The sequence below is a fragment of the Rhagoletis pomonella genome, unplaced genomic scaffold, assembly GCF_013731165.1.
Source record: "Rhagoletis pomonella isolate Grant_MI unplaced genomic scaffold, Rhpom_1.0 Rhpom_scaffold_00011, whole genome shotgun sequence".
In the NCBI taxonomy this organism is placed as follows: Eukaryota; Metazoa; Arthropoda; class Insecta; order Diptera; family Tephritidae; genus Rhagoletis; species Rhagoletis pomonella.
Window position 1 is genome coordinate 21,312,511 of NW_023458565.1, and position 25,653 is coordinate 21,338,163.

Here is a 25,653-nt window from a genome sequence, read left to right on the forward strand (position 1 = left end):
GCATTTTGGGTTGGAAGAATTGGAAAAATACGAAAATTGGAAAAAAATGTTTTTTTTTCGAATTTCACTTTTGTTTTAATAAAATTGCAAAAAAATAAATAATTAGCACCAACTACAAATATACACATTTAGCTATATATACACACACACACACACACACACACACACACAATAATATACGTAATTGGCAGCTCGAGTGCTGCATAAGAACGTGCATGGAAGTGGAATTGTAGTGCCACATTCACACCCACACACGTATTCGCATCACTTTTTCTATGTATGTATGTATGTATGTATATGTTTGCACCCATAGCTATAGTTATAATTTATTTCACACTTGAGCGCCTGCTTAACTATTCATGCATTTCATTTTTTTCCCCATTTACTTTAACTTTAGCGCATCGATTTTAGCTTTTTTTTTGTACACCTCTGCAGCATTTTCACCTTCTTTCTTGCACTTCACTTCATTTCGCTTCACAACTTCACCTTTCACTTTAATCAATTCATGATACTTGTTTCAGAAAAATCCCTATTTGAGTAGTATCCCTCTGCGACTCGTTAGCTACCGTCAACTATGCGCCACCGCCGTTATTCATAGCCGTTCACGTCCTTATTCGAACTAACCGTTGCCAGCTTGCACATCCAGTCACTTGGTCCTGGGCAAGCGAACGAAGAAAAGCGAAAGCGTTCGGTCACTTGAGAGCACACATACATATACACATACGCATACGCATACATATGCACACTCGCGCTCAGCTGAATTCGCTGAGCTCGTTTTGGCCATCAAAATCATGCGCTATCCCTTTTGTGCGCTTGCCGTTGCAATTGCCTAAGCGTTCGGCTGTTTAGCCTGTCGGCCTTGTTACATTCAGCGTTGGTCGTGTGCGCATGCATTGGAATTTCGTGACTATTTGACTTTTGTATTTGATATTTGTGCTTCGCATCGGTCGGCTATCCAATCTACCTAGTAAAGCACTATAGCGCAGACACACATACTCGTACATTTGTTGATATTCTAACATACATACATACATACATAGCTAATAGAATGCCTGTCTGCCACTCAAAGTCTCGGCTATCCAAACTATTTTGTGCACGTGTTGTCCGAAGCTCCTCGCTACTGACATTGTTACACTTTGTATGCACACCAGGGTTGCCACTGACGAAAAAAAATATTTACCATCCACTTGAAAAAAATCTACCAAATCTGGGAAATATCTACCAATAACTTTTTATAATTATTTTAATCAAAACTATAGTTTTGTTATTTTTTATTTATTTTAATTAAAACTATACTTTTCTTTATTTTTTTAGTTATTTCAATAAGAATTAAAATTGTTTTTAAGAACTTTTTATTTAACTAGTTATACGGTATTTGAGTCATATTATTGGCATATTCTCAGTTTCCTTCAAACAAAAGCGAAAGTGATGAAACTAAAGGCAACAATGAAACTTCATTATTTGAAAAACTTCAACCCGAGTTATTATAGACAAATACCGTGACTCAAAAAAGTGATTTTTTTTAATATTCGCAGTATTTTTCGAGTAAAAATTTTTTATTGCTTTAACTAAATCCATAAAAATCGAGGATTCAAACTATATACAACATATAGAAAAATTCCAAAAATTTTCTTCTAAATTTCGAATTTTTTACTCTGAATTTTTAGAACAATTTAAGGTATGGAGTTTTAAAGCAAATACTATTTGAGTATAGCCAACAATGTGCTACTTAAAATTCCCGTTGATTTTTTTATTTTTTTTCCATTGATAAAAAATGGTATTGATTTAATTTTTTTGCGAACAATCATAGTGCGTAATTACATACCTGTCAATTTTTTTTGTTATATTTAAATAATCATTTAAAAGATTTAGGCAATCAAAAGCTCCTCGGGATTCCAGTAAAATTAGTTTGAATGGAGCGAGATATGTTCGCCTTATATCGATATACATTTATACGTATGTAATTATATAAAATGTATGCAAAGAAATTTTTAATATATTTAAAGATAACTACGAAAAATAAATCGGGAACGGAAAGTTCATCAAAAATCTACCAAAATGAGACAAAATTTACCTTTTTACCAACCCAATTTTTTTCTACCAATTTTGGTAACAATTTACCAAAGTGGCAACGCTGATGCACACCACATACATACAAACACACATACATACATACATGCATACATATTAAATACGTACATGTATTATTTAAAAACATTGCGAGCCGCGCTTGCAGTGTAGTTCTTTCTCCTTTGCCGTTGTCGTAGTCGTCGTCGTCGTCGTCGTCGTCGCCATCGTCACTGCCGTGCGTCCAGCCAGCCAGTTGTGTAGGATAACGGAAAATGGAAAAAACAACGAAAAACATATGACTTGTATATTCATTCGGCGCACATGCGCTCTAACGGTTATTTGTTTATGTTCGTTACTTACTAAATATTTTGTTGTGCGGAATATTTTCTCATTAAATGTTGGCAAAAAGGTTCGCTCGTTTCCCTTGAGTTTCGAGGTACTCCAGTGCGTATGATGATTATAAGCTGCCCATTGCTTGGTTGAACGCACATGCACAACTACATACATACATACATATCTACAGGCAATATGCACAGCTGTAGGTACATGCAACTACGTCAGTAACATAAGTCGCTATTCATAGAGCATTAAAAATAAATAAACTTCTAAGAATAAGTATATCTTACAGCTATGTATGTTTGGATGTAGTTATGCTACGGTGGCTTCTAGTTTATTCATTGGCATTTAAGCGATGCAAGACTTTGATTAAATATTTAAGTAATTAGTATTGCATGCAGTCTTACAATAAAAATTAAACGTTTTTTAATGCATAAATGTACATTTATATGTATTATATATTTATGTATGTATATTTTAAATTTAAATGATATTTAGTGCAGTGAAAAGGTGCAGAGACTCTCAAGGCTCGGTATATCAGGCGCTATGAGCAGCGCACCACAATAAGAGCTGAACATGATCTTTCACTTGAAGCCGCCACAAGTATTCGTAGTAGGTGAAGGCACCCTGAGACTAAGGGTATCAACAGTGTGGAAGCGGACGAATTACGGGCACCCAGCGGTCTTGAAGGTAAGATGGCGTAACGGAATCAAGGTCGACTTAGATGTCGAAACTGATTAGCTCACGTCATCCTGGGAATAAACTCTTAAGATTCCCATACATTTTCCAACTGGGGAAGTTTGGGGAAGACGGCACACTGTCGGTAAATGTTGGCAATTCCAACAACACCGATGGCGCAAGGATGTACAAACGAATCGGCGCGGATCTCTACCCTAAGGACCCGCTGAAAAGGCAATCATATCGCCTGCGTGATAACTGTAGTGTCATTCCGGTGGTGTCCTTTGCCATAGAGAAGGCGGCTTTTCTCATACGGAATAGTAGGTTTCTGTCATATCCTTGACAGCCGAGTGGCATAGAAAATGTAGTAAAGTCGGAAGTATTTCGGAAATGTCGGAAATTGTTTCACTGAGACGCGTCAAAACCTGTGTCTTCTTCTAAATATAGCAATATCGAAGGGAACAACATAGCCGACAAAATGGCTAGACACGGCTCGGAAATGCAAATTAGCTTAACTGTTAACTCCCTACTATCACAAATTTCTGATCTTCTAAAGAGGGTTGAATACAGGACCGTACCAGTTACAACTTTTATTAAAAAAATCGCTCTTTAACAATTCTTTTTTGACTTTTATTCAATTACTCCTTAAATAACCGTTATTTCTGACTTTTAATTCATAAATCCAAAATAACAATTATTCTTTATTTTTATCGAAATAATTGCAAATAACAGTTATTTTTGCTTTTTAACTTATATGTCTCAGATAACAGTTATCGAAGACTATTATTTATAAAAGTCATGCATAAAATCAGTAACTGACCTTTATTTTTTAAATCATACTTATAAAAGTCATTTGTATGAGTCGTAGTAAACTTTTGTTTTCCAACACCTTCTTAACTGCGAAAAATGTTTTAAAGACTTTTATACGAATGATTTAAATAAAATTATAGTTTAAAAACTAAAACCTCGCTATTATAATTTCCATTCGTACCGTCATCAGGTATGTAACTTGAGAGTAGAAATCGCTGCATCTTTTAGGCGCATCAATATTACATACTTACATCCCGAGCTAATAAAAAGGAGGTAAAAATAAAAGTCGGTGATTGATTTATAATGATGACTTTTAAAAGTAAAGGTCACTGACTGATTTTTATTGATGTTTTTTATAAATAAAAGTCTCCAATAACTGTTATCTAAGACATATAATATAAAAATCAAAAATATCGAATTGTTATTTTGGATTTATAATATAAAAATCAAAAACAATTTTTATTTTTTAAATTTTGCATAAAAATTGCAAATAAAAATTTATTTTCAAATTTGAGTCTCGGTTAAAAAAGGAATCCGTTGGTATTTATCACTTAGTTTTAGAACATTTCCTGCATAGTGAATTTTTCCATGACAGTTTCCATCAATAACTGTTATGACCTATGGATTAGTTGGGACGAATGTGAGATCCCAAGATCCTTGTGACCGAGAGTCAATAAGAGTCGTACTGAAGAATTACTTATGCCAAACCAATCTTCAGTAAGCGATAAAAAAAAAAATCAACATGTAAGCAGCTATTTGAGTCACTGTATATGCATTAGGGTGGTCCCTAAATGCAGGAAGCAAATTTTTACATCAAATTTCCTAAGCGTCAGCCCCTAAGTCGATGCTACTGTAGTCGAAGATATCACATATAAATTTTGGTGCCGATTGAAATCGGTTAAGGCGTGTCGCACAGGGGTCAAAGTTCAGATTACTTTATGAAGACGCTTTAACTGACTCCAATCGGGACCAATATTTATATGTGATATCTTCGACTATAGTAGTATCGATTTTGGGTATTAACTAGATGAAAAAAAAAATATTTTTAATTTTTTGAGTCCACGCGGGCCCCTTTTACCCCTTGACCCTTTTGCGACACGCCTTAACCGACTCCAATCGGGACCAAAATTTATATGTGATATCTTCGACTAAGACTGAAAAAATTTTTCATTGATTTTAGTGACCACCCTAATATGCATGTTAAGTTCATATTCCATTTAGTTTAAATTTCGATCTACTATAAATAAGTAGTTACAAATTCAGAGAATTTAGTCCAAATATTACTAGTACGGAATTAAATGTTCTTAGTTTAGTGTTTAGTGCACGCTTAAAATCGTTAAACATATATACATACATACTATGTATGTACATACGTACTGCCATATGTAACTACATGTGCATTTACATATAAGCGAAAACTCACCGTAACGAAACAATATTAGGTTATTGCATCATGTTTTTACAATACTTTAATGACTACAAATAATTACATGTAATGATTTGCTAAATATTTTAAAATTGCCAATAATGAAAACAAAAGTCTCGTAAGCGAATTTTTTAATACTACCACTGCTTATTTTTACAACAACCTAATAAAAAGGTTAGATTTCTTGAAAGATAGTGATGCTTTGTATAAAGGCCTAACCAACGTCCACATTTTCAACTTGTATGCACGTGAACATCATATATACATTTACTACTTATTTATGTATATAGAAACAGTTATGTGCTATATATAAGGATTTGCCCTTAAGCTATTATTTCACTAAGTTAAGCAATTAGTCGGTTAATAAATTAAGACTTTAAGGGCCATTCACTCAAAGAATCCATGCATATGACAGGGTGTCGGTAACGTCGACAACGATGTTTAACCGGAGATTCTGAATCCTCTAAATAATTAACAATTAAGGAGTTCATAAGGTGTTTTATACTGTCGTATTGTTGTATGTCGTTAACTTTAAAAGCTTGAATAAAAAAGCTTAAAAATCTGAACTTTGTTTGATACCACCGTATGATAGTCAATTTTACTTTCAAAAAAATCAAAGCATCCGCAATATGGTTAGTTCAAAAAATTATTTAAAAAATGCAGTGTAATTTAAAAACACAATACGGGTACCAAATAAACGAGAAAATTGTGTAGACTTGAAAACCATTAAGTGTTTTTTGGTGCACAAGAACACATAGGTCCTGAGAATGTCCTTTTAAAAATCCTAGAATATCCTTGAAAATTCGCAATAGATATATTAAAAAAATATATATGCTAAGGACTAATATACACACGACCACATACGCGAATTTCATCCATCCAACTTAATTAGTTTGGAACAAAATGAATAAATTAAAAGGACATTTTCAATACCTATTCGTCCTTATGTACCAAAAACAATTAATTGTTTGCAACTTTAGAAAATTTTCTCTTTTATTTGGTATCCATATTGTTATTCTACATGGCACTGAATTTTTAAAATAATTTTTTAAATTAATCATATCTTTGAATTACTTTTTAAAAAAATCCTAATGTCAGAGGAAAAAACTAAATAGGCGTTTTTACTATATTTTGCCTTAATTTTGGTGGGTATATTGTTTTTTCCGTCTGTTTTTCATCGTCGAATATGTGTGAAGTCAAAGTAAAATAAATAGCTAGCTGACACTGAAAAAGCCATCATTTGTTTATTTTGCACTCATACAATTTTTCACTTAATGCTAAAGTATCGAAATTCCAACAGGGTATGTAAACTGCACTTTTTCAGCTGTACAAATAGCGGCTGTATCTTTATTGATGTAAAACATAATTAGCTCAAGATTACTGTTAGGTTCTCAATTAAATAATTATGTATGTGAAAAGCAGACAAAGTACTTAAAGCAATTAGCTTTTAGCTAGGTTTTATTAAATATCAGTAAGAGAAGAACAATACATACATAAGAATATGAATGTATGTATGTATGCATGTACGTTTATATATATGTACATATGTACATACTTGCCACATCTTTGTACGCTTTTGCACAGGCTGTTGGAAAAATATTAAGAGGTCAATGCGTATTATAAATTGGTGCCGCATTCATCCGAGCTGGAATTATAATTACCACAATCAGAATATATTTTAACCGAATTTTTACTTTCTATTTAAATTTCCCTGCAGGAGATTTCTCTAACCCAAAAATAGTTCAAGATGCGTTCCTCTTTCCACAACACTAGTTACCGCTCAATCTCCGAACAACGGCTGCAATTGTCTACTTTATAATGGAGGTGTCATTGGCGGTGGATAGTTGTTCCATAAGCATTCCAATATAGACAGTTCTTAGATAAACTAAACGAAAAATCTCGTCCGTTGACGATTGTTATAGCCGTGCGACCCGTGAACCGATGTTGCTTAAACAACAACAACGCATTACTCTGTTCATGCACGTTTATGGTTGCACAGATGAACAAATAGTGGTTAGATTTGAATTTTTTACACTTCGTCTTACAGCAGAAATGGGAATTTTTTAAGTATCCAGTGTCCCTCATCGCATAACAAAGGAACCATTACCAAGTCTGGTTCTGTTAGATACCATCTCAGAACTAGTAATTTTAATCCATGAGGACACTTGTGCACTGCAGGGTTTAAACATAATACAAATATACTAGTTATACCTATACTTACATAAATATTTAGATACGCAGCCAGCAAGGAAACGTACATTTTACGAACATTCTGTTTCACGAGGGATTCTCGATCGGAAAAAAGTTGGAGGAAAGCTCGTAAACGATAAAACAAAAAAATTTAATAGAAAGGGGCTTGTAGTAACTTGTAAGCACAAGAAAAAGTTTTCTTTTTGTTGCAAATTTTTCTCTGAACCGCAATATTTTATAATATTGTAATATTCGCATACGACTGCTTTTTTGACCCGTTTAGTTCTGTTCGTAGGCGCTCCACAATTTCAAGCGAAAAAGTACTCGAAAACGAATCGTAAACGGCTATCATAAACGATTTTTTATACGGTTTTATTTCGAGAAAATATTCAATTGCGAGCTCGTTTACGATGATTTTGCTGGCTGGATACTTTTAAATGTATACATTAGGTTGGTCTAAAAATGCATGTGAAGAAATAAAGTCGGAATTTTAATGTTAAGTTTGTTATATACCAAAAAAAAAGAAATAAATAAATTTTTAAATCAAAAAATATTTAGGGAGTGCTCAAAAAATAACTTTTCGAAGAAATGGTATGAATTCTTGAAAATCAATACTTTCGATCGGAAAACTCTGTTTATCTTCAGGAGATTCCCAATAATAATACGCAATCATCTCTCTTAAGGAGCGAAATGCTTCCTCTCTAAAACTTAAAAAAGGAAAAAAATGTGGAGAATTTTTTATATAAAATTAAATTTTTCGTTTGGGAGAACCCTACAGTAGTTTGCAACCAGTTTTTAGTATGAATCATTTTTCTTCAAAATTGTTACTCTTTCTGCACTTTGCATTAAAAAATGCATATAATCAAATAAAAATACAGAATTCCGGCTCAACTGGCCTCTTGCAAATGTTAGAAGCTTTCATTTAAAAAAAAATTATTAAGTTGAGTGAAAAGTGAAGGCTCCAATGAGCAAATGAAATCGGCTTAACGACGCTATTCTATTTAATAATATGAATTTACAAGGAATTCAAGAAGACATCAGATATGATTAAGAAAATATTTGATAAAATTAAGAAGTGTTTTTGATAAAATTAAGAAGTATTTCTTTGAAATTATGCAATCAAGCAAAATTTCTTTATGATTTTTAAAAGATAGTTTTATAAATAAAATCAATAAGAACTTTCACATGAAATCAATAGCGTATTTTTACTTATGGAATTTTCTTTATTTTTTCGTCTGTTTTATCCCTTAGCCTAAAAACGTTTCATAGCGGCAAAGTTCTTGCCTCTCTAGAATATAGTTATCTCTGGAGACTGACGCACCTGCCGCGATCTAGAATAAATCGGGAGTGTAGAACATTTTCTATGCTCCTGTCCTGCACTGACGAGGGTCCACTGGCTGAACAAGTACTCGTACAATTTTATGACCTTCATGTAAAGAGTGTCTATTGCGAGAATTTTTGAAACAATCACAACTTGAGCGAAGCTGCAGGTGTTCCCAAAGGAATCCGCTGCAAAGATACCTTTTATTGAAAACCGACTAAAATAGTTGTTGAGTTTGTTTCAAAATTTTTATCGAACAAATAATTTTTAACTAATTACTAAGTTTTGGCTCTTAAATTTTCCACGAATTTTTTCAGATTTTTTGCAATATGACGTTATTCAAACAAATGAGAGTGTGGAATGTATTTAATTAAGTCAATTAAACTAAAAATAACCTTAAAAGTAGTTAATTTTAATATATCTCTAAAGATTTACTATAAACAACTACAAAATTGTATGCAATGCTTTAAGACTATGTGAAAATTGTTAGTGGTTTGCCAGCTTGTTGCTTGGTATTTATGGGCAATTAAACAACACATACATACATACCCGTATGTACGAATGCATACATACGCACCAGCATATTTGCCCATAAATATATTTATGTAGTTGTATCTACTAACAATAAACGCTGCATTAAGATAACCAAGCAAAGCACAATTCTAGAGAGTTGAGAGTACAAACAAAGGTACATACATATGTATGCAGTGCAGTGAGCTGTTAAAAGCCAGCCGCCAGCGATTAGCGCTGCATGCTAGTACCTAGCATAAGTTCAGCCGTTACATACTAGTTGGAGGTTAGCTGGTTCAAAGAATTCAACAAATCAACAATTTTGTTGAAAAGTGTCTTTCGGTGAATTATTCGTTAATTTTCCGCAGAAACCGCCATCACCCCAAACGACGGAAGTGCATGCATTTCGAACGATTGATTCTAAAACGATTGCCGACCGCCGCCTCAAATCTGAGATATAATCCCACATTGAATCAGTCACAAAGTTTAGAATTAAGAGCGAATCCAAACAGTGCAGTGCAGTGCCAGCGCCATCGCCATCGCCAGCCCCCAGTGCCGTTGAACGTTCACATCACATCACGGTCACAATTGTGTACATATGTATGTGCATACATAAATCAACGAATCTCACACACACGTTGCTAACAAGTTTTTGTTCATTTTATTAACGCTTAGCGGTTGAGTGGTTCGCTTGCTCTTTTTGTTGTTTTTAATTGTGATCGAGTTAAAGCAGATTTTCACCAAGTTCAACAAAAATTAAGAAGCCAACGTCTGGTGCCTAATTTTAATTTGCGTTTTTTTTTTCTTTAGTGGTTAATTGTGATTCATAAAAAAAAAATACTTATCTTCCCGCTAACAACTGGTTGTTTAAGAAGGGACTTTTTGTCATTAAACTTTTGTTTGCGCATGTTAATTTTGTAACAAAACGACAAAAAGAAAAAAAAAACAAAACTTAAAATGTTTTTTCAACAAATTACGCGCAAACATTTGCTGATTATGGCCAGTCTCTGTGTCGTGGTGGCCGTAATCGTAATTTGTGTATACACTACCACAGGATTTGGCGGTGGGCAGAGTGCCAAATGGGCGGATGATGGAGATTGCCTTACTGCAGCGGTGGACACCTCCAATTCCACGCTGAAACTAGTGCACATCGTAAGTAAATATATACAAGTAGTAATACTGTTCATTGGCTTAGTAAATAAGTTACTTTTAAAATGAGTGTGAAGACATTCGAGCATTCAAAGTGCACTTAAAGTAAAAAGCGTTGTATCTGGGTAAATACGAAAAAATTAATCTTTTTGAAGCATCATTAAATTATGTTTAGTAAATACATTTGTTGAAGCAAAGGTGGGGAAAAACGAATCTCGTTTAAGAAAACAAAACTGTAATTTTCGAAATCTTTATTGAAAAGCAATTTTTGATTGCTTTTGAATTTATGGTAGTAGATATCGAACCCTAACCGCCAAAATATCGCAAGCGACATTTTTTTCAAAATTTTATTTTTAAAGCAGAAATATTCCTAGAGCATGCCGGGTATTTGATGTTCCGCCCGAACTTAGACTTCCTTACTTGTTTGTTTAGAAAAGAAAGTTAAAATATTACTAGTCATGGGTACCAAGAGAAGATTCTTAAACAGTACTTTCCCTATGTACAAAATGTTATCCCTTAGGATAATAGTGTAAGGTTGCCACTTATTTTCGATTCTACACAATTTATCTACACATCGCAATTTGCATATCAAATGAAAAGTATTGTTGAGAACCTTGGTCCGAAAATATTTTCGATCGGGGTTGCCACGCGTCTATGTAATAAAAATCGTTATTTTGTTAATTTCGATCAGCATTTTTTTGTATGGATACATAGTACAAATGCGCTGAAGATATGTCCTACTTATTCCAGTGCATTTCGGAATAGGGTTGCCACCTAAATTTAATAGTAAGCAATTTACTTAAAAGATATCGAAATACAATTTTTTCTGTTATTGCCAAAATATTTTTTTAAAGCTATCCAAATGACAAGTATTTAATATCCAAACCGTAAAAACTTTGAAAAGTATATGCACTCCGGGCAAAGCTCGGTCAACCTGGTACTGACTTCTTAAGTGAATCAACAAAATGATTCGTCGAATAATTTTAATGGGTCCTGGAACAAGTGAAATACCAAAAATTATAAATAATATGTGTTTAATGCGAAAGATATAACTCAATAAAACTCAAAAACGTAGTACACTAATATTTCCAAAAAATGTCGTGATAGAACAAAACTAAGAATGCAGTTTACCTTCATTGGAATACTACTTCATGTCCTTGTATAACTCTTCTTTGGAAAATTTCAAAAGCTAAAAATTACGTATAGTGTAATTGGAAGACAATCACTTTTTGACCTCTTCTACTTAAAAAAAAAAGTGAAGCGTTTTTAACAGAAAAATGTGTTTGAAGGCTACATACATACATTTAAAAGCTACTTGAAAAAACTGCCCTAAGACATTTTTTTTTAGTTCTCAGATACTGTATTATCTTTATTATTTGCGTAAGAACATCGAAGTAGATCGGGGGTAAAGCGGAGTAGCGTAGTAAATTTGTAATTTTTCTCAAAAACAGTAGTAAGTCTACTACGATCATAGTGAAGAGTTCTAACGCTGTTCATCAGCCAAAGGGAGACAGTTTTGTCTCGAATTATGGGAGTAAGTAGGGTAATAATTGATGTGGAATGTTTTACTGTATCACCGAAGATTTTCTGTATTTACATACATACATATGTATATCCATATGTTTTTCGGAAAATGATCTAACGATTCTTGTCATCAGATAATGTTTTGCATCTTAGAGTTGTCTGGATCGGGAATATCTCCGAAAATATTCATATAAGGTTGCCACTTATTCCAAATTATTTAAAAGCTAAGCAAGACATCATTGAATGGGTATCAAATGAGAAGTATTTTAAAAAGCAACAATTGAGATGTATATTTCAGTAGGGTTGCCACCTATTTGACTTACTATATGTTATCTCTTAGGATATTAGTTAAGGTTTCGATTCCAAAAATTTATCTACAACAGCTTAACATGGATCTGAAATGAAAGTTATATACATAGTTTTGAGAACTTTAATACACAAGTATTTTCGGTGAAGGTTGCCGAAACTTAAAAATTTACAGTTGAAAGAAGAAAGTTTCTTTTTTAAAAATCCCCTATCTTTGTTTTCATTTTCAAAACATTTTTGGAATGTAAAATCGAAAAAAATTTCAGAAGCGTATTTCTAAACAAAATACATACAAATTTTTTTGACATAAAATGCTGTTTTCCAAAAAAACCCATATCGATCGATTTTCTGTAAAAAAAATTCTTAAAAGCCTAGCCCGTTATCCCTTTAACAATTTAATAAAAAACTAACAAATTTTGTCCAACTCAACGCCAAGAACTCTGTCTGCGTTAAATCAAGTGCAGTAATCAAAATCATAAAAATATCACATTGTAGAGAGAGATATTCTCAACATAATTGCAGTCGGTAGTACTACGCTACGTCGTTTTCGTTAAAGTTTGATCGCACATGGCGTATGAGTAACATTTTTTCCTGCTCATATTTCATTCCAAAAAAAAACTTTGAATATACAGGGATTACGAGAAATTGATATGTTGCATTTTTATATTTCTGATTAATGCATCTGATTTGACGCAGTAAGAGTTCTTGGCGTTGAGGTGGAAGAAATTTGTTCGTTGTTCATTAATTCGAAAATTCGAAAAAAAATAGATTCCATTGTTATCCCATTAACGAACTAGGATTAACCGTACGGTAATACAAATTTTGTGAAACTTTTTCGAAGAAATGGCGTTTTTAAATATTTATTTATTATTTAAAAGGATTTCATTAAGAAATCTTCTTTTTTTAAAATAGAAATACCAACGAGTTCAATCTTCATTTCACAAAGGAGATAGAGCGAAAAGTTTTAGAAGCATACTTAGCTTATGAAAGTAGGGTTCAAGGTTGCAGAATGAATGACAATTTTTTAGAAAAAATTTTCAAGAAAATAAATCAGTACGTGGAAATTCACATTTTATATTAAAAATTTGAAAATTTTATAGAAATACGGTATAGAAAATTTTTTTCGATTTCATATTCTAATAGCCTATTGAAAATTAAAAGTTTCAAAAATCGGCTCATTTTTCACAAAGTTTTGGGCATTGATAATTTTTTCTAAAAAGCTGTCAATAATTCCGCAACTTTTAAGCCAAGTCCGATAAAGTGAACTTTTTTAACGATATCTGGAAAACAGCTCGACAAAAAACAGCTTGAAAAAAAATTAGGAGGCCTCTCTCAATTGGCACTGTAACATAAAAAAGTCAAATGGTGGCTGGAATGCCCAGGTATTTGATGTTCGTTGAAATAACCGCTCCGTTTTTTAATGAGACTGTAACTTTCCGGGGAAAAAATTAAGAGAGTTTTAAAAAAGTTAAGGGTTTTTTTGATTTTAATAAACATAAATAACAAAAAACTATTCATTTAAAATAAAATAACATTAACCAAATTATACAAAAATAGACTATAAAATGGAACATTTAAATCACACGTTGTTTTAATGAAATTCATTTTTATTATTTTTCGTGAATTGTTTTGTTAATTTTATTTAGCATTTCATTCGATACCGCAAGTTTAGTACCTTCTGATGCATTTTTTGTTTTATGAAAACTTTACTACAGTTTAAAGAAATTTCTATTTTATTTCTTGTTTCATTCAAAGTGATTTGGGAAGATATTCTTTCCACATTTTCTGTAGCGACTGGACATTTGTTTAAACGGGGAAACGCTGCTTTCCTTTTATTATAAAAATTGACTTACAAAAAATCCGTAAGAGACATTTTTATTTATTCCTTCGAATCGGAAATTTCGAAAAACTTTTACTTATACTAGAAGGTAATTTAAACAAGCTTATCAAAAAAAACTGCAATTTACAGTTAATTTGCATGTAGCAACATTGAACACACTGTAAATATAAAATTATTTTCATATGCATTTTACAAAATAATATGTGAAAATTTTTGGAAAAAAAAAACTTATAATTCAAACCAGAATATTGTGTTAATGGACGTAAACGTCTGATTTTTAAAAAAAATTTACATATTTTAGAATTCATAAATTTTTTTTTTATTTCCAAATTTAAATTCAGCCTTATTCTGAGTATCTACCGAAAACAAATTAACCCGCAAATTTGTCTCATCCGCCCGTAGTGTATACATATAAACGAAAAGTGTAAAGTGAACCAGTTTGGGGGAAATGAATCTCACTCATGATAAATCAGATTCCGTAAATAGTTTATGTACCAATTTATAAATAATTTTTTTTTCATATGTATGTATAATTATATATATAAATATAATGTTTTTATATGTAAATAATATGTGTTTTCCTTGATTCTTCAGGTGACGCGTCATGGCGCACGCACTCCCGTAAATACCTATCCTAACGATCCATACGTAAAAGATGGATTTGAACCCACCGGCTGGGGTCATGTCACAAATGTGAGTAATAAATGTAATATTTTATATAATAAATATTATTAAAAAATAAATATTTTGGCTTTTTATTTTATGACTAATTTGAATTAATATGTATGTATTTTATTTAACAGAATGGCAAACGCGAACTATTTGACATTGGACTATGGCTAAACAGGCGGTATGGCAAATTTTTGGAACCTTATTATTCTCCAGACGTAAGTTAGCAATGGAGCCACTGAAAATTTACTAAGAAATCGAAACCAAACGTTTTCATATATATATATTTATACAGCGCGTCCATGCGCAAGCGACTGCTTCACCGCGCGCCATGATGTCCTTAGCCACCATACTCGCTAGCTTTTTTGCACCACATGAAACGGCCATGGATTGGAATAGCGAATACGATTGGCAGCCAATACCAATTTTCTCAGAGCCTTTAGAACAGGATTCGGTAAAATACATATATTTAAACGACTGGTATTATTCCAGTATAAAGTCTTATGCTTATGTAAATTTTTATTTTTTTATAATATTTCAGCTGCTTCTGGTTCGAACACCCTGCCCGCGTTATTTTGAGGCACGTGGCGAAGTAAATCAATTGCCGGAGGTGAAAGCGGAGCTAGCGCGCTATGAATCACTTTTTAAAAACTTAACCGAAATAACGGGAATGCCTATAGGAAGTGCTGATGATATCAATTCGCTTTACATAACTTTGTTAGCAGAGGTAAGTATTTAGTGCATTAGGATTTGTAGAGCAACTTATATCTTTTGAAAGACAAAACTGTTTGGACTATTAGCCCTGACAAAGGTGTTGGTAGGCGGGCTCAGTGTAGTTCAGATCCGTTTAATATCGCTCTACTCATTGGCTGAAACTCTTTTGTTCCAAACTTTCTTTCTGGAACTGTAGCATCCTTTGCACTATAGGAATTTTGTATAGAATGACTCTTAAATAATCCGGCTACTCTGGGGATATTTTTTCTGACTTTACAATATAAAAAAAAACTCATTCTGAAGAGTCACATATGCGGAGTATAGTGCTTACTTTGGCCATTGCTCAATGATCGAAGAACACGAAGCTTCCTGAGGCCTTCTTGGCCTTACATAAGTTCCCTAGTTCTGGAGCTTTGCATAGTTGATTAAAATCGTCTAATCGATCCAGTACTTCCTGTTCAAGTGACCCACACTTCGAGCAGTCCACTTAAGACGTCTGGGGCACCATTTCTTCAAGGAAGTGGTTGCATTGAAGTTACTTTCTGCGGGCGTAATTGTGATAAATTTTAGGTTATTAGGAGATTATCTCCTGAGGAAACCTGCTCATGTGAATCACAGTTGATCACTTTAGCCAAAGAGTGAACTTTTGATTCTCAGTTACTTAGTATATGTAGTGTAACAGAACAACCGACAGAGTTTGGTGTGTCTAAGGCCCCCTACCGCTACCGCATTACTTAACTTGCTCTCAGTTTACCCACTCGAAGAAGGTCACTTGAGCACGCAAAAATGGTTCTGGCATTACCAGCACACTATCTTTAATCCCTTGCCAGTTCGTCGGAAATCTCGTTGCCTTTGATGCCGTTATAACCAGTGCTATCGCGTTTCTCGCTGTCGATAGTTAGAGAGTGTTATAGCATTCTGACGAGCCTGTAGGTGGCCATCCTTTTGTATAGGGCCATGATGATAGCTTGGCTGTCTGGAAATATAACTATAAACCCGCCGGTAAAACCTTTTTTCAACCTTTAATCTGACACAGGTTAAAATTGCCAGCAACTCGGCCTGAAAGACTGTGGACTTATTGATTTCGATCAGGAACTTTCTGCCAGAACAAATAAAATCGGTATACCCAACATCTTTCCATCCTTAGAGGTTTACCCATAATCCTTACTATAGCTTATTCTCGACAAGAATACCACCTTGATATTTGCATCTGCAGTTCTCTCGACGTTGCTGCTGCTTACTCTCAGAAGCTTCTCTAGCGCTGCGGTCGAACAAGTTCTCATTCGGTTGGACTATCATACGCTATAGCCATTCATTGACTTAGTTCAGACCCCATATCCTACAGGCCTACTCAAGTGGATTTACTAACAGTTTTGCTTAGATGAAAATTATAGCTTAGTCTCTGATCAGGGATAATTCCAAGATATTTTTTCTGAAGCAACGGTAGCATCTTACCGGCTGACCTTTCCAGTGTAAAAAATTTACGGGCGTTATCGGAACGGATCCTCCTGGAATGGATGCCGCTATGCAGGCTATCTTAAAACCTTGCGGATCTGCAGATTTTATTGCAAATTGAAGTGAAATTTTGCCGATCCTTACCATAAGTTGCTAAATAGAAGCGGTTTTGTGTTAGGACGTTAGTTCCTTTCTGTGTAGTATGCGCAGAAATGTCTTCGTAAAGGCAATCGCTCCATTGTGTCTGCGAATAAATCACTTGCAACTGACTCTTTCCGACTCGCACTGCTCTTTTCTAACACATGGGGCTTTTTACTCGCCCACGCCTATTTTGAAAATATTTATTTACCGTAACTATTTTTCATACTTTTCTAATAAAAACAGAAAGAATTCGGCTATTCTCTACCAACGTGGACGCCAGATTACTATCCGGAAAAAATGCAATTTTTAGCCGAGCAAAGTTATGTTTACAATGCTTATACAAAGGAAATGCAGAAAATAAAGGGTGGTCCATTCCTCAAGAAGATGTTTGCTGAAATGTTGCAAAAGCGTAGCGGCAAACTCAGTCCTAGCGATCGTAAGCTGTTCATCTATACCGGGCATGATTGGACAGTGGGCAACATACTCTCGGCGTTGAATGTGTGGCAGCGTCAAATGCCACGATTTGCGATTTTAACTATTTTTGAATTGCATCAAAATCAGCAGACTGGTGAATACTACGTAGAGGTGCGTATTTTTATCCCTTTCAAGTGAAACTTTCTTCTAAGAAGTGTACACCTCATTTATTTTCAGATTTATTTACGTAACAATGAAAAGGGTTGCGCCGAGTTGTTGCATGTACCAAATTGTGGCACTCAGTGTCCATTGGATAAACTAATTACGTTAAGCGCAGATGTGATACCAAACGAATCGTATGAGGAGCGCTGCAAGGCGAAAAATCCTGATTTTGAAGAGCCGCCACCGCGCCCAGTTGAGCGGGATGTGACTAGCACAAACTAAAATAAAGTACTGTTTAAATAGTAGTATAAATTAAGTATGAAAAGTATTAGTATTTTTAGATTAAAGTTGTTCATTGTTGTACTTTTTTTTTGGTTTAATATTTGTAATGAAAAAGAATAAATGCATTTTTTAATGCATGGTTAACTTAATTATTCTGCAATTACATACATATATAACTCATAAAATCAGTCAAGGCACTAAAAAAATGTGACTGCAGCATACTCATTAGCAATAAACATAGTAATCTCACTACCCAGTCTTTTCAGGATCCACTCAACTGATTTTGAAGTAACCAAATTTGGGAACTTCTTTTTCTTAATTGCATTTAAAAATTTGTTTCTAAATAAAGTAACCAATGTGTCCCATTTTGCTTGTTGGGGTTGTTGAACGACTTGTTAATATGATTCTTCTCCGTTTAGACAGGGATTTATTATTATTAACGGACATAAACACTGAGGCCCCTACCGAGATCTATTGTGCTTGGTCATCCGTCCTATAAGGAAAGGCTTTTAATGTACCTTAGCACCTCAAAGGACTCATTATTCCAAATAACAAATGGATTGAGTGTACGTAGCATCACTTAAGTGAGCTAGTATGCGTCTAGCGGAAGCGTCACATTCGCAGAAAATATGTTCTGACGTTTCTTCGTCCAGCTCGAAAAATCGACAAACGTTTATTTCCGAAAGATACATTTTACTGAGGGGATAACGATGGGATCAGTGTACGGTGTAGTACCCAGTGATAATATTGCAATCCTCTCTGTCTAAATTAAGTTTCTTTGAAGCTTAATTTGGCGGACCAATAAATCGTTTGGCTTGCCTCTGCCCTGGACATTCCATCCAATGCCTGTTGAATATTTTGTTTACCCACTTACTTATGCGGTCCTTTACGTGTGCTTTGGAAAGCCCACTAAAGGGTTCCAGACCGTGAAACACTGCGGTAACTGCTTATTTCATTAGATAGTCGACCTCCACCATCACGTCTCTAACGCCCAGGTACCAATCCTAGCAAAACTGTATTTTTGGCCCCTTGGGCATTTAGAACCCTGAATCAATCATATACTAGTGTGGGACTTCAGTGCTAGTAGGGCTGCCTGACTGTCCGACATAGTGCCTCTTCTAGAGAATTTCGTTTACTTGGGGTAACCAATATTAACACCAACAATAATGTTAGTATCGAAATCCAACGTAGAATCACTCCTGCCAACAAGTGCTACTTTGGACTGACTAGGCCATTCAGGAGTAAAGTTCTCTCTCAACATACGAAAACCACGCTCTATAAGTCACTCATCGTGCCCGTTTGAGATAAAGATTTTGCGGAAGATTTACGGGCCTTTACGCGTTGGCGATGGCGAGTACCGCAGACGATGGAACGATGAGCTGTATGAGCTTTACAACGACATGGACATAGAGCAGCGAAATAAAATACAGAGGCTCCGCTGGCTTGGCCATGTCGTTCGAATAGACTCCGACTCTGAAAGTATTCAACTCGGAACCCGCTGGTGGCAGCAGAGGAAGAGGTAGGAACCCACTGCGATAGATATACCAAGTGGAGAAGGTCTTGGCTTCATTTGGCATTTTGAATTGGCGTCAGTTAGCACAGAAAAGAAACGACTGGCGTGCTTTGTTGAAGTCGGCCAAAATCGCTTAGGCGGTTGCACTGTCAAACAAGAGGAAGAAGATGTGCTTCTTCTGAGGTATTCTCTGCAGCAGATTTCTATTGGCATCGACTTTTTTAAGTTCTTGCCAAATACGACAGCCCCTCTTTTCCATTTACCAGCTTAGATACATCTGTGTGTGGGCATTTCAGACAGCTCGATTTGAAATGAGTATCTCAAATTTTGTGGACATGTCTAGTTTTGGAACTATCGCATCGCGCATTTGTAATACGGGGCTCATTGACGAATTTAATTAGGACCTTCATGTAATCTGTCATATTTCCGATTTTTAGGTCGGAGGTATTTAGGATTCTAAGAGGCTGTGGTCGCCTCTTTTTTATATTGAAATAGGAAAGGCGTATTCCAATCATGGCGCTGATTCCATCAGCCTGGCATATTTTCATTTCTCCTGTTATGTCAATGCAAACCATTCTGTGCTTGTGGTTCTTTGTGTAGCTTTGGTCTACTATGCTACGGAATAATACGTTACTATTTGCTTTACGACAATAAAGGCCCCACGTTTTATCTAGCATCCAAATGTGCATTCCAGTTGAGTTTTTGTGAGGACTTACCCCCAGATATTTTGCCTTACTGCAATATTATATTTTTGTTCCGCTCAAAAATAGGTTTTGTAGGATTAATTTGTGTGATGCGTAGGGCTTGTTGCAGATTACCAGATCGTCTACGTAGCCTTGGCTGTTCAGTTCGAAACGAAGTTGTCCACAAAGAGGTGAGAGTATACCGCGCTTAGGGCATTCCCTTGTGGCTCTTATCGATTATATCGTACCTCAATCTGATTCAATTCAAAACTGATGTTTTATGTGTTGTAACAGGGATTTACAGTTATAATTTTATTAACGTAAGCATGATTTAGATTTGACAAATTTACTATAGTATTACGAACTTTTTGTAATAATTCTAATGCCAAATTTCTGAATTGAAATGTAATTATCAAACCAATGTAGTTGTGAAAGAAAAAATTTTCGATTATTGCATTTGATGTCGCTATAGGGCCCCACATTTCCCCGGACGCCGCACATGTTGATCCGGCCCTGTTCGCATTTAATGGCGTATCAACGTAAATTATAAAAATTTCGTATTCATGTAGATAAGATAATAAAGCTAAAACAGTTTTGAATAAACTCAAACCCATGCATTTCGTTTTTTTTTTGTTTGCTAGCAATATTAATTTGAGAGAGAAGTGATGCGCACAAGTGATTAGTAATTTTCGTAAGAAAAAATAAAAACCTTCAAGGCCATACACACGATGCAGCGAAACAAAGGTGGCGTCTTCAACGGACGGCTAATCCTCCCCTTGTCGATTTGACAGCATCCACCCTTTCGCTGACGTCACATTATTATTTTTTCGCACTAGTGATGAATATTAAATTTTCATATTGTACCTATTGGCGAAAAGTTGTACCTAAAAGTACATACAGTAAACATGTATTTTTATATGCATACATTTGTGGTAGTTGGTGGACTATATCTTCCCTTTGTACCATATCAACTTTTGGACTTACATGAAACTATATTTGACAACGTTCCAAATGTACCTAAAATAATGTGCTTGTACCGAATGTACGTTCAAATTTAAGAAGCTGAAGAGTAGGTACAATTCCACCTAGTTTTGCATTACTATTTCGCACCACTTGTTCGCTTCTTCTACAAAATTATTAGTTGCGTTCCGTAACTCGCAAGAAGTTTCCAGAATTTACAGGATTTTACCAGAAAGCGTTCCCGTACTCGGTTCTATGGCAAAGTAGGGGAAAATGGGAGAGTAAAATCAGTGCTCTCTTTGTCAGAAGTTGCAAGATTTTGGTTTCTCTCCTTTTCTGTGAGAACAATTTTTGTTTTTTGACAGTTTTACAGGTTTTATCCAAAAAAGTTGAGGAACACACCAACCCACTTGCTCTCAGCTCGATTGGCGCTATCTTGTATTCTATCATTCTTAGGCCATACGTACCATACATACGTATGTATGTAGCCTAGCCAAGGCCACGTCAAGTGAAGCACGAAAATTTCCTCAAGTCAAGAAATTCCGAAAAAAAGTAACTGTAACTGTAAAGTACATTTTTTTTAGAGCTTTTCCGAATTCAAGGAAAACGTAATTTTTCGATGTATTATCAATGTCGCCCAGCTCATGAATGACCTTGTATTGATGCAATGTATGTATTTTAATTTAAGTCAAAAATTTTATAATTTGTTTGCGGAAGAAGATTACATAGATTAGATTCGATGGAGCATAAGGCAGACAGTCTAATTGTAAATTCATATGTATGTATTCAAATGAGAATCCACAGTAAATATGTCAAGCGCAGATTAAACATACGAATTGAAAGTTTTAATAGGCGCCATAGACGGTGCATCTGACTCCCAAGTCATCTGTGTACGTGGCACTACAAGTTGACTCTCATTCCGACTACACACAGTTGAGTCATTCAGAGTTAGCGCGGTGTAAATAAGACATACACTGCCGGAAAAAAAGTAATAGCACACAACATTTTTCACAATATATGCAACAATTTTTATACTAATTGTTTTCCGCTACTTCAAGCTGTAATCAAATTTATTGGGCTACGTAACTGAATACTCAAAACAAAAATCTAAAAAATTTGATTAAAAAGTTAAAAATTTGCATGAAAATTTACTGAATTTTCCTAAGCTTTTTTGAGTTTTGCGCAAAGTTTGTTGTAGTATTTATGGATTTATAAAAACTTAGCGAAAAAAAAATTAAAAAAATTGCATATATTATAAAAAATGCTGTGTGCCAATACTTTTTTCCGGCAGTGTATTTAATTTCACTAACACATCCAAACCCACTCGCAAGTCAGGCGCATAATGAATAAAAAATGTCATTACACAAACAATCACGTGCAAACGACAGTCAGCTTACTTAATAATATTCCTGCCGAAAATTTAATTTATTTAATTCGCTTATTTTCTTGAAAGCTTTTTTTTATTGATTTATTACTTCCGTTTGCTGAATTTGATTTATTTTGCTTTGCTTAATCAGCGACATGCGTAAATGACAATGTTTATGTAATTTTATGTAAATTATTTTAAATTAAATACTTTTTCTTCTAAGCATGTCCAGTAGAAAACACAGTAATGCACTGTTAGTTTTTTTCGACGTTTTCTCTGATACGTTATTTGTAATTGAATAAATAATACAAAAATCAATTTCAATCGCCAAAGTCTAGTTTAGTGGGAGATCAGCTTTCTTATAAATAAATAAATTGACTTTGCGTGTAAATCATCTTGCTAATTTGCACATTGATGTGGCATTGAAAAGTAAAAAAAAATTTATAAAAAAAAATAAATAAAATATTAGATCTCCTGGTCGCAATGCATACCTCAAGAAATTTCTAAATACAGGCCATGGATTTTCTTGTTGCTAAAATATATCTATTGATCTGGCTAAAAATACAAATTAATTTATATATTTTGAATGTTTATTTTAGTTTTTTTTTTCATTTACAATACCTACTCTTCCTCTTCTTCTGTTCTTCGACAGCCGATTGTAGCGAAACAGACGTTTGACTAACAGCGGTGCGGTTCTAAATAATCTTTTTTTTGTTCTTTGATGTATTGTGAAACGATTTTTCGTCATCCCTTGTCAAATTAATTTTAAAGACAACCCGGTTTCGGCATTGTGTCGTCTTTAGTGTCGATTTTTTTTGTTGTCGTTCTGAATAGTTTCTGTTCGTCCGTAAATGTTAATAGTAGTGTTAATGTACGTTGTTTCTTACCTTTTTTGCGTACAGTTCTTCTGTCATGTTTTGCGTATAGTAGCTCGAGAGGTTCGATCAATATATGTACGAGTACCAGATTCAGTATGTTTCCGTTTATTATTTTTACGATGAATTTGTTTCAGAATTTTGTTAACTCCCCTAAAGCCGGTCTGGTTATCACCGCATGACTTTTTTACTTTGGTATGACTTTTCCAAACAATGATTATTGATGACATTCAAGCGACAGTATACTGCAACGCATTTTTTATAAGTGACCGCTGCAAGACATTGGTTGTTATAAGTCTTTGATAGGAATACACCTGCATGACATTTACACCAGTGTCATTGCCAGCTATGTATAGGTCGTCTAGTATTCACAGCTAGCGAGATGAAGTCACTAAATCATCATCAGTGACGACGTCACCGATGGCCAATTTTGCTACTGGGTCGTTTTGAATTAAATATCTATGGATGTAAGTTGTCAAGTAATTCAAAAGAAAGCTCATATTTCCCATACATACTCAGGAATTACTATACTTTATGGAAATATCCTCCCATTCCTGCGAGAATCTTTTGACCTCTGCTCAAATTCATATATAAACGCCTACATGCATGCTACCACATATGTACATATGTATGTTTGTCTTAATTAACTGGCTCATAGGTATTGAATATATGCAATTAAAATAATGATTGCATGCTTTGTTTAATCAACTTGAATTGTATAAGCGGAAATTTTGCATTTAAATGCATTTCATGTATATTTTTCGTAAACAATTAAAAACCGATCTTCATTGAAATACAATATTTGTGTCTGCTAAATATAGCTCAGTTAGAATTATTATTTAAAAAAACTTTTCGGTTGTGTATATATGTATATAGTTATGTGTGTTCATTGCCGGCTTTAACTAAGCATTAGTCTTAATTAGTCTTATCGTAATGTTCTATTTACTTTGACTTTGTACAGTTGGTTAGCTTGCTCGTGCAAGTCTCGTGTCGATTAAACTGACCAATACCGAATATTCTTCGAAGATTGTAAGCTAAAGTTTTCAAAGCTTTTTAAACATACTTACCTACATACATATGATTATTAAATTAATTAGATAGTAGAACATATACAGATACATATGTACATACATAATCGCTACACTCAAAACGGAAATCTTATGTTTGATTTTGCTTACTTGAATACGTACTTACGTATATACGTACATACTTAATAATAATCCATCCCCCTTACTCGAAATAATACACTACGGTAGTTCCGATGTGACTCAACATATATTTCTTTCAAGCGTTTATATGTACCTCTGTCTTTATAGCGCACTCGATGAAGCCGTATCAAAAGTAAAAAAAATCTGCTATTTTTATACGATATTTATTTAATAATTAATTTACGCGGTTGACCGAGATAGAAGCAAATAATAATTAAAATTTAAAGCAAGCTGTATAAAGAAAACCAGTCTGTATTCACTTCACGTCAAATGAATGATGCGTTTATACTTGTTTTCTAATGCCGAATTTCCTCTAGGCATTGAAATGAAAAAAAAAAATAATGTATGCCATTTAAAAAAAAAATGCCATGTGGAAATGAATTCAATTACTATTTTTTTTTTTAATGTAATGACACGATTACTTTTTAATGCCCGACTTCGACGTTTGTCATTTTTGCTATTTAATGCATATTTGAAATCCAGCATAACTTATGTGAGAAATAAAAAACCGATTTGAAAACAAATTCAAGTCAATACACTTTTCAATTTCAAAATCTAATTTCAAATTTTGAAATCTGACAAAAAACAATCTCTTTACCCACATAACAGTGATTTCAAAAACTCAAAGCTAGCTATATTTTAGGGGAGTATGTTTTGTCCGATGTCAAAAATATTCAAGACGGTGTTTAAGGAAGCTAAGCACAATGTGTGTGTCAAATTTGGACGGAATCGGTCAAGTAGTTTTTGAGATACGCATACATGATATAGGCGGGCGGTGCCACGCCCCTCCCCACAAGCTTAGTCTAACATTGGGCCTCATGCACAAAAAGTGAGCTTAAGCTCCGACTCAATTTTCAGTATACATTCTTGAGCTTGAGCTCACCCCTTCAGTGCAAAAATTGAGTTTGAGCTTAAGCTCACTTTTTATTCAAAAGGCCCAGTATATTGTTATCAGAAATCGAAAATAACCGCCATCAAGTGTCTTGTATGCTGTTTACCACTGACACAAACACTCATCTCTCAAGCAAAGAGTGTTTCTCACCGTGGCATA

General features: G+C 34.3%; 2 protein-coding genes across 2 annotated transcripts in view; both read left to right on the forward strand.

Annotated features, from left to right (window-relative positions):
* LOC118746826 overlaps positions 1 to 25,653 on the forward strand; it is a 304,681-nt gene that overhangs the window by 66,435 nt on the left and 212,593 nt on the right. The gene's annotated exons all lie outside the window — the stretch shown is intronic.
* On the forward strand, positions 10,299 to 18,110 carry LOC118746829 (prostatic acid phosphatase-like). The gene is made up of 7 exons (XM_036480767.1): positions 10,299 to 10,493; positions 14,755 to 14,853; positions 14,964 to 15,047; positions 15,125 to 15,283; positions 15,371 to 15,556; positions 17,383 to 17,724; positions 17,791 to 18,110. The coding sequence occupies exons 1-7, from the start codon at positions 10,299 to 10,301 to the stop codon at positions 17,995 to 17,997; spliced, it is 1,272 nt and encodes a 423-aa protein (XP_036336660.1). The 3' UTR covers positions 17,998 to 18,110.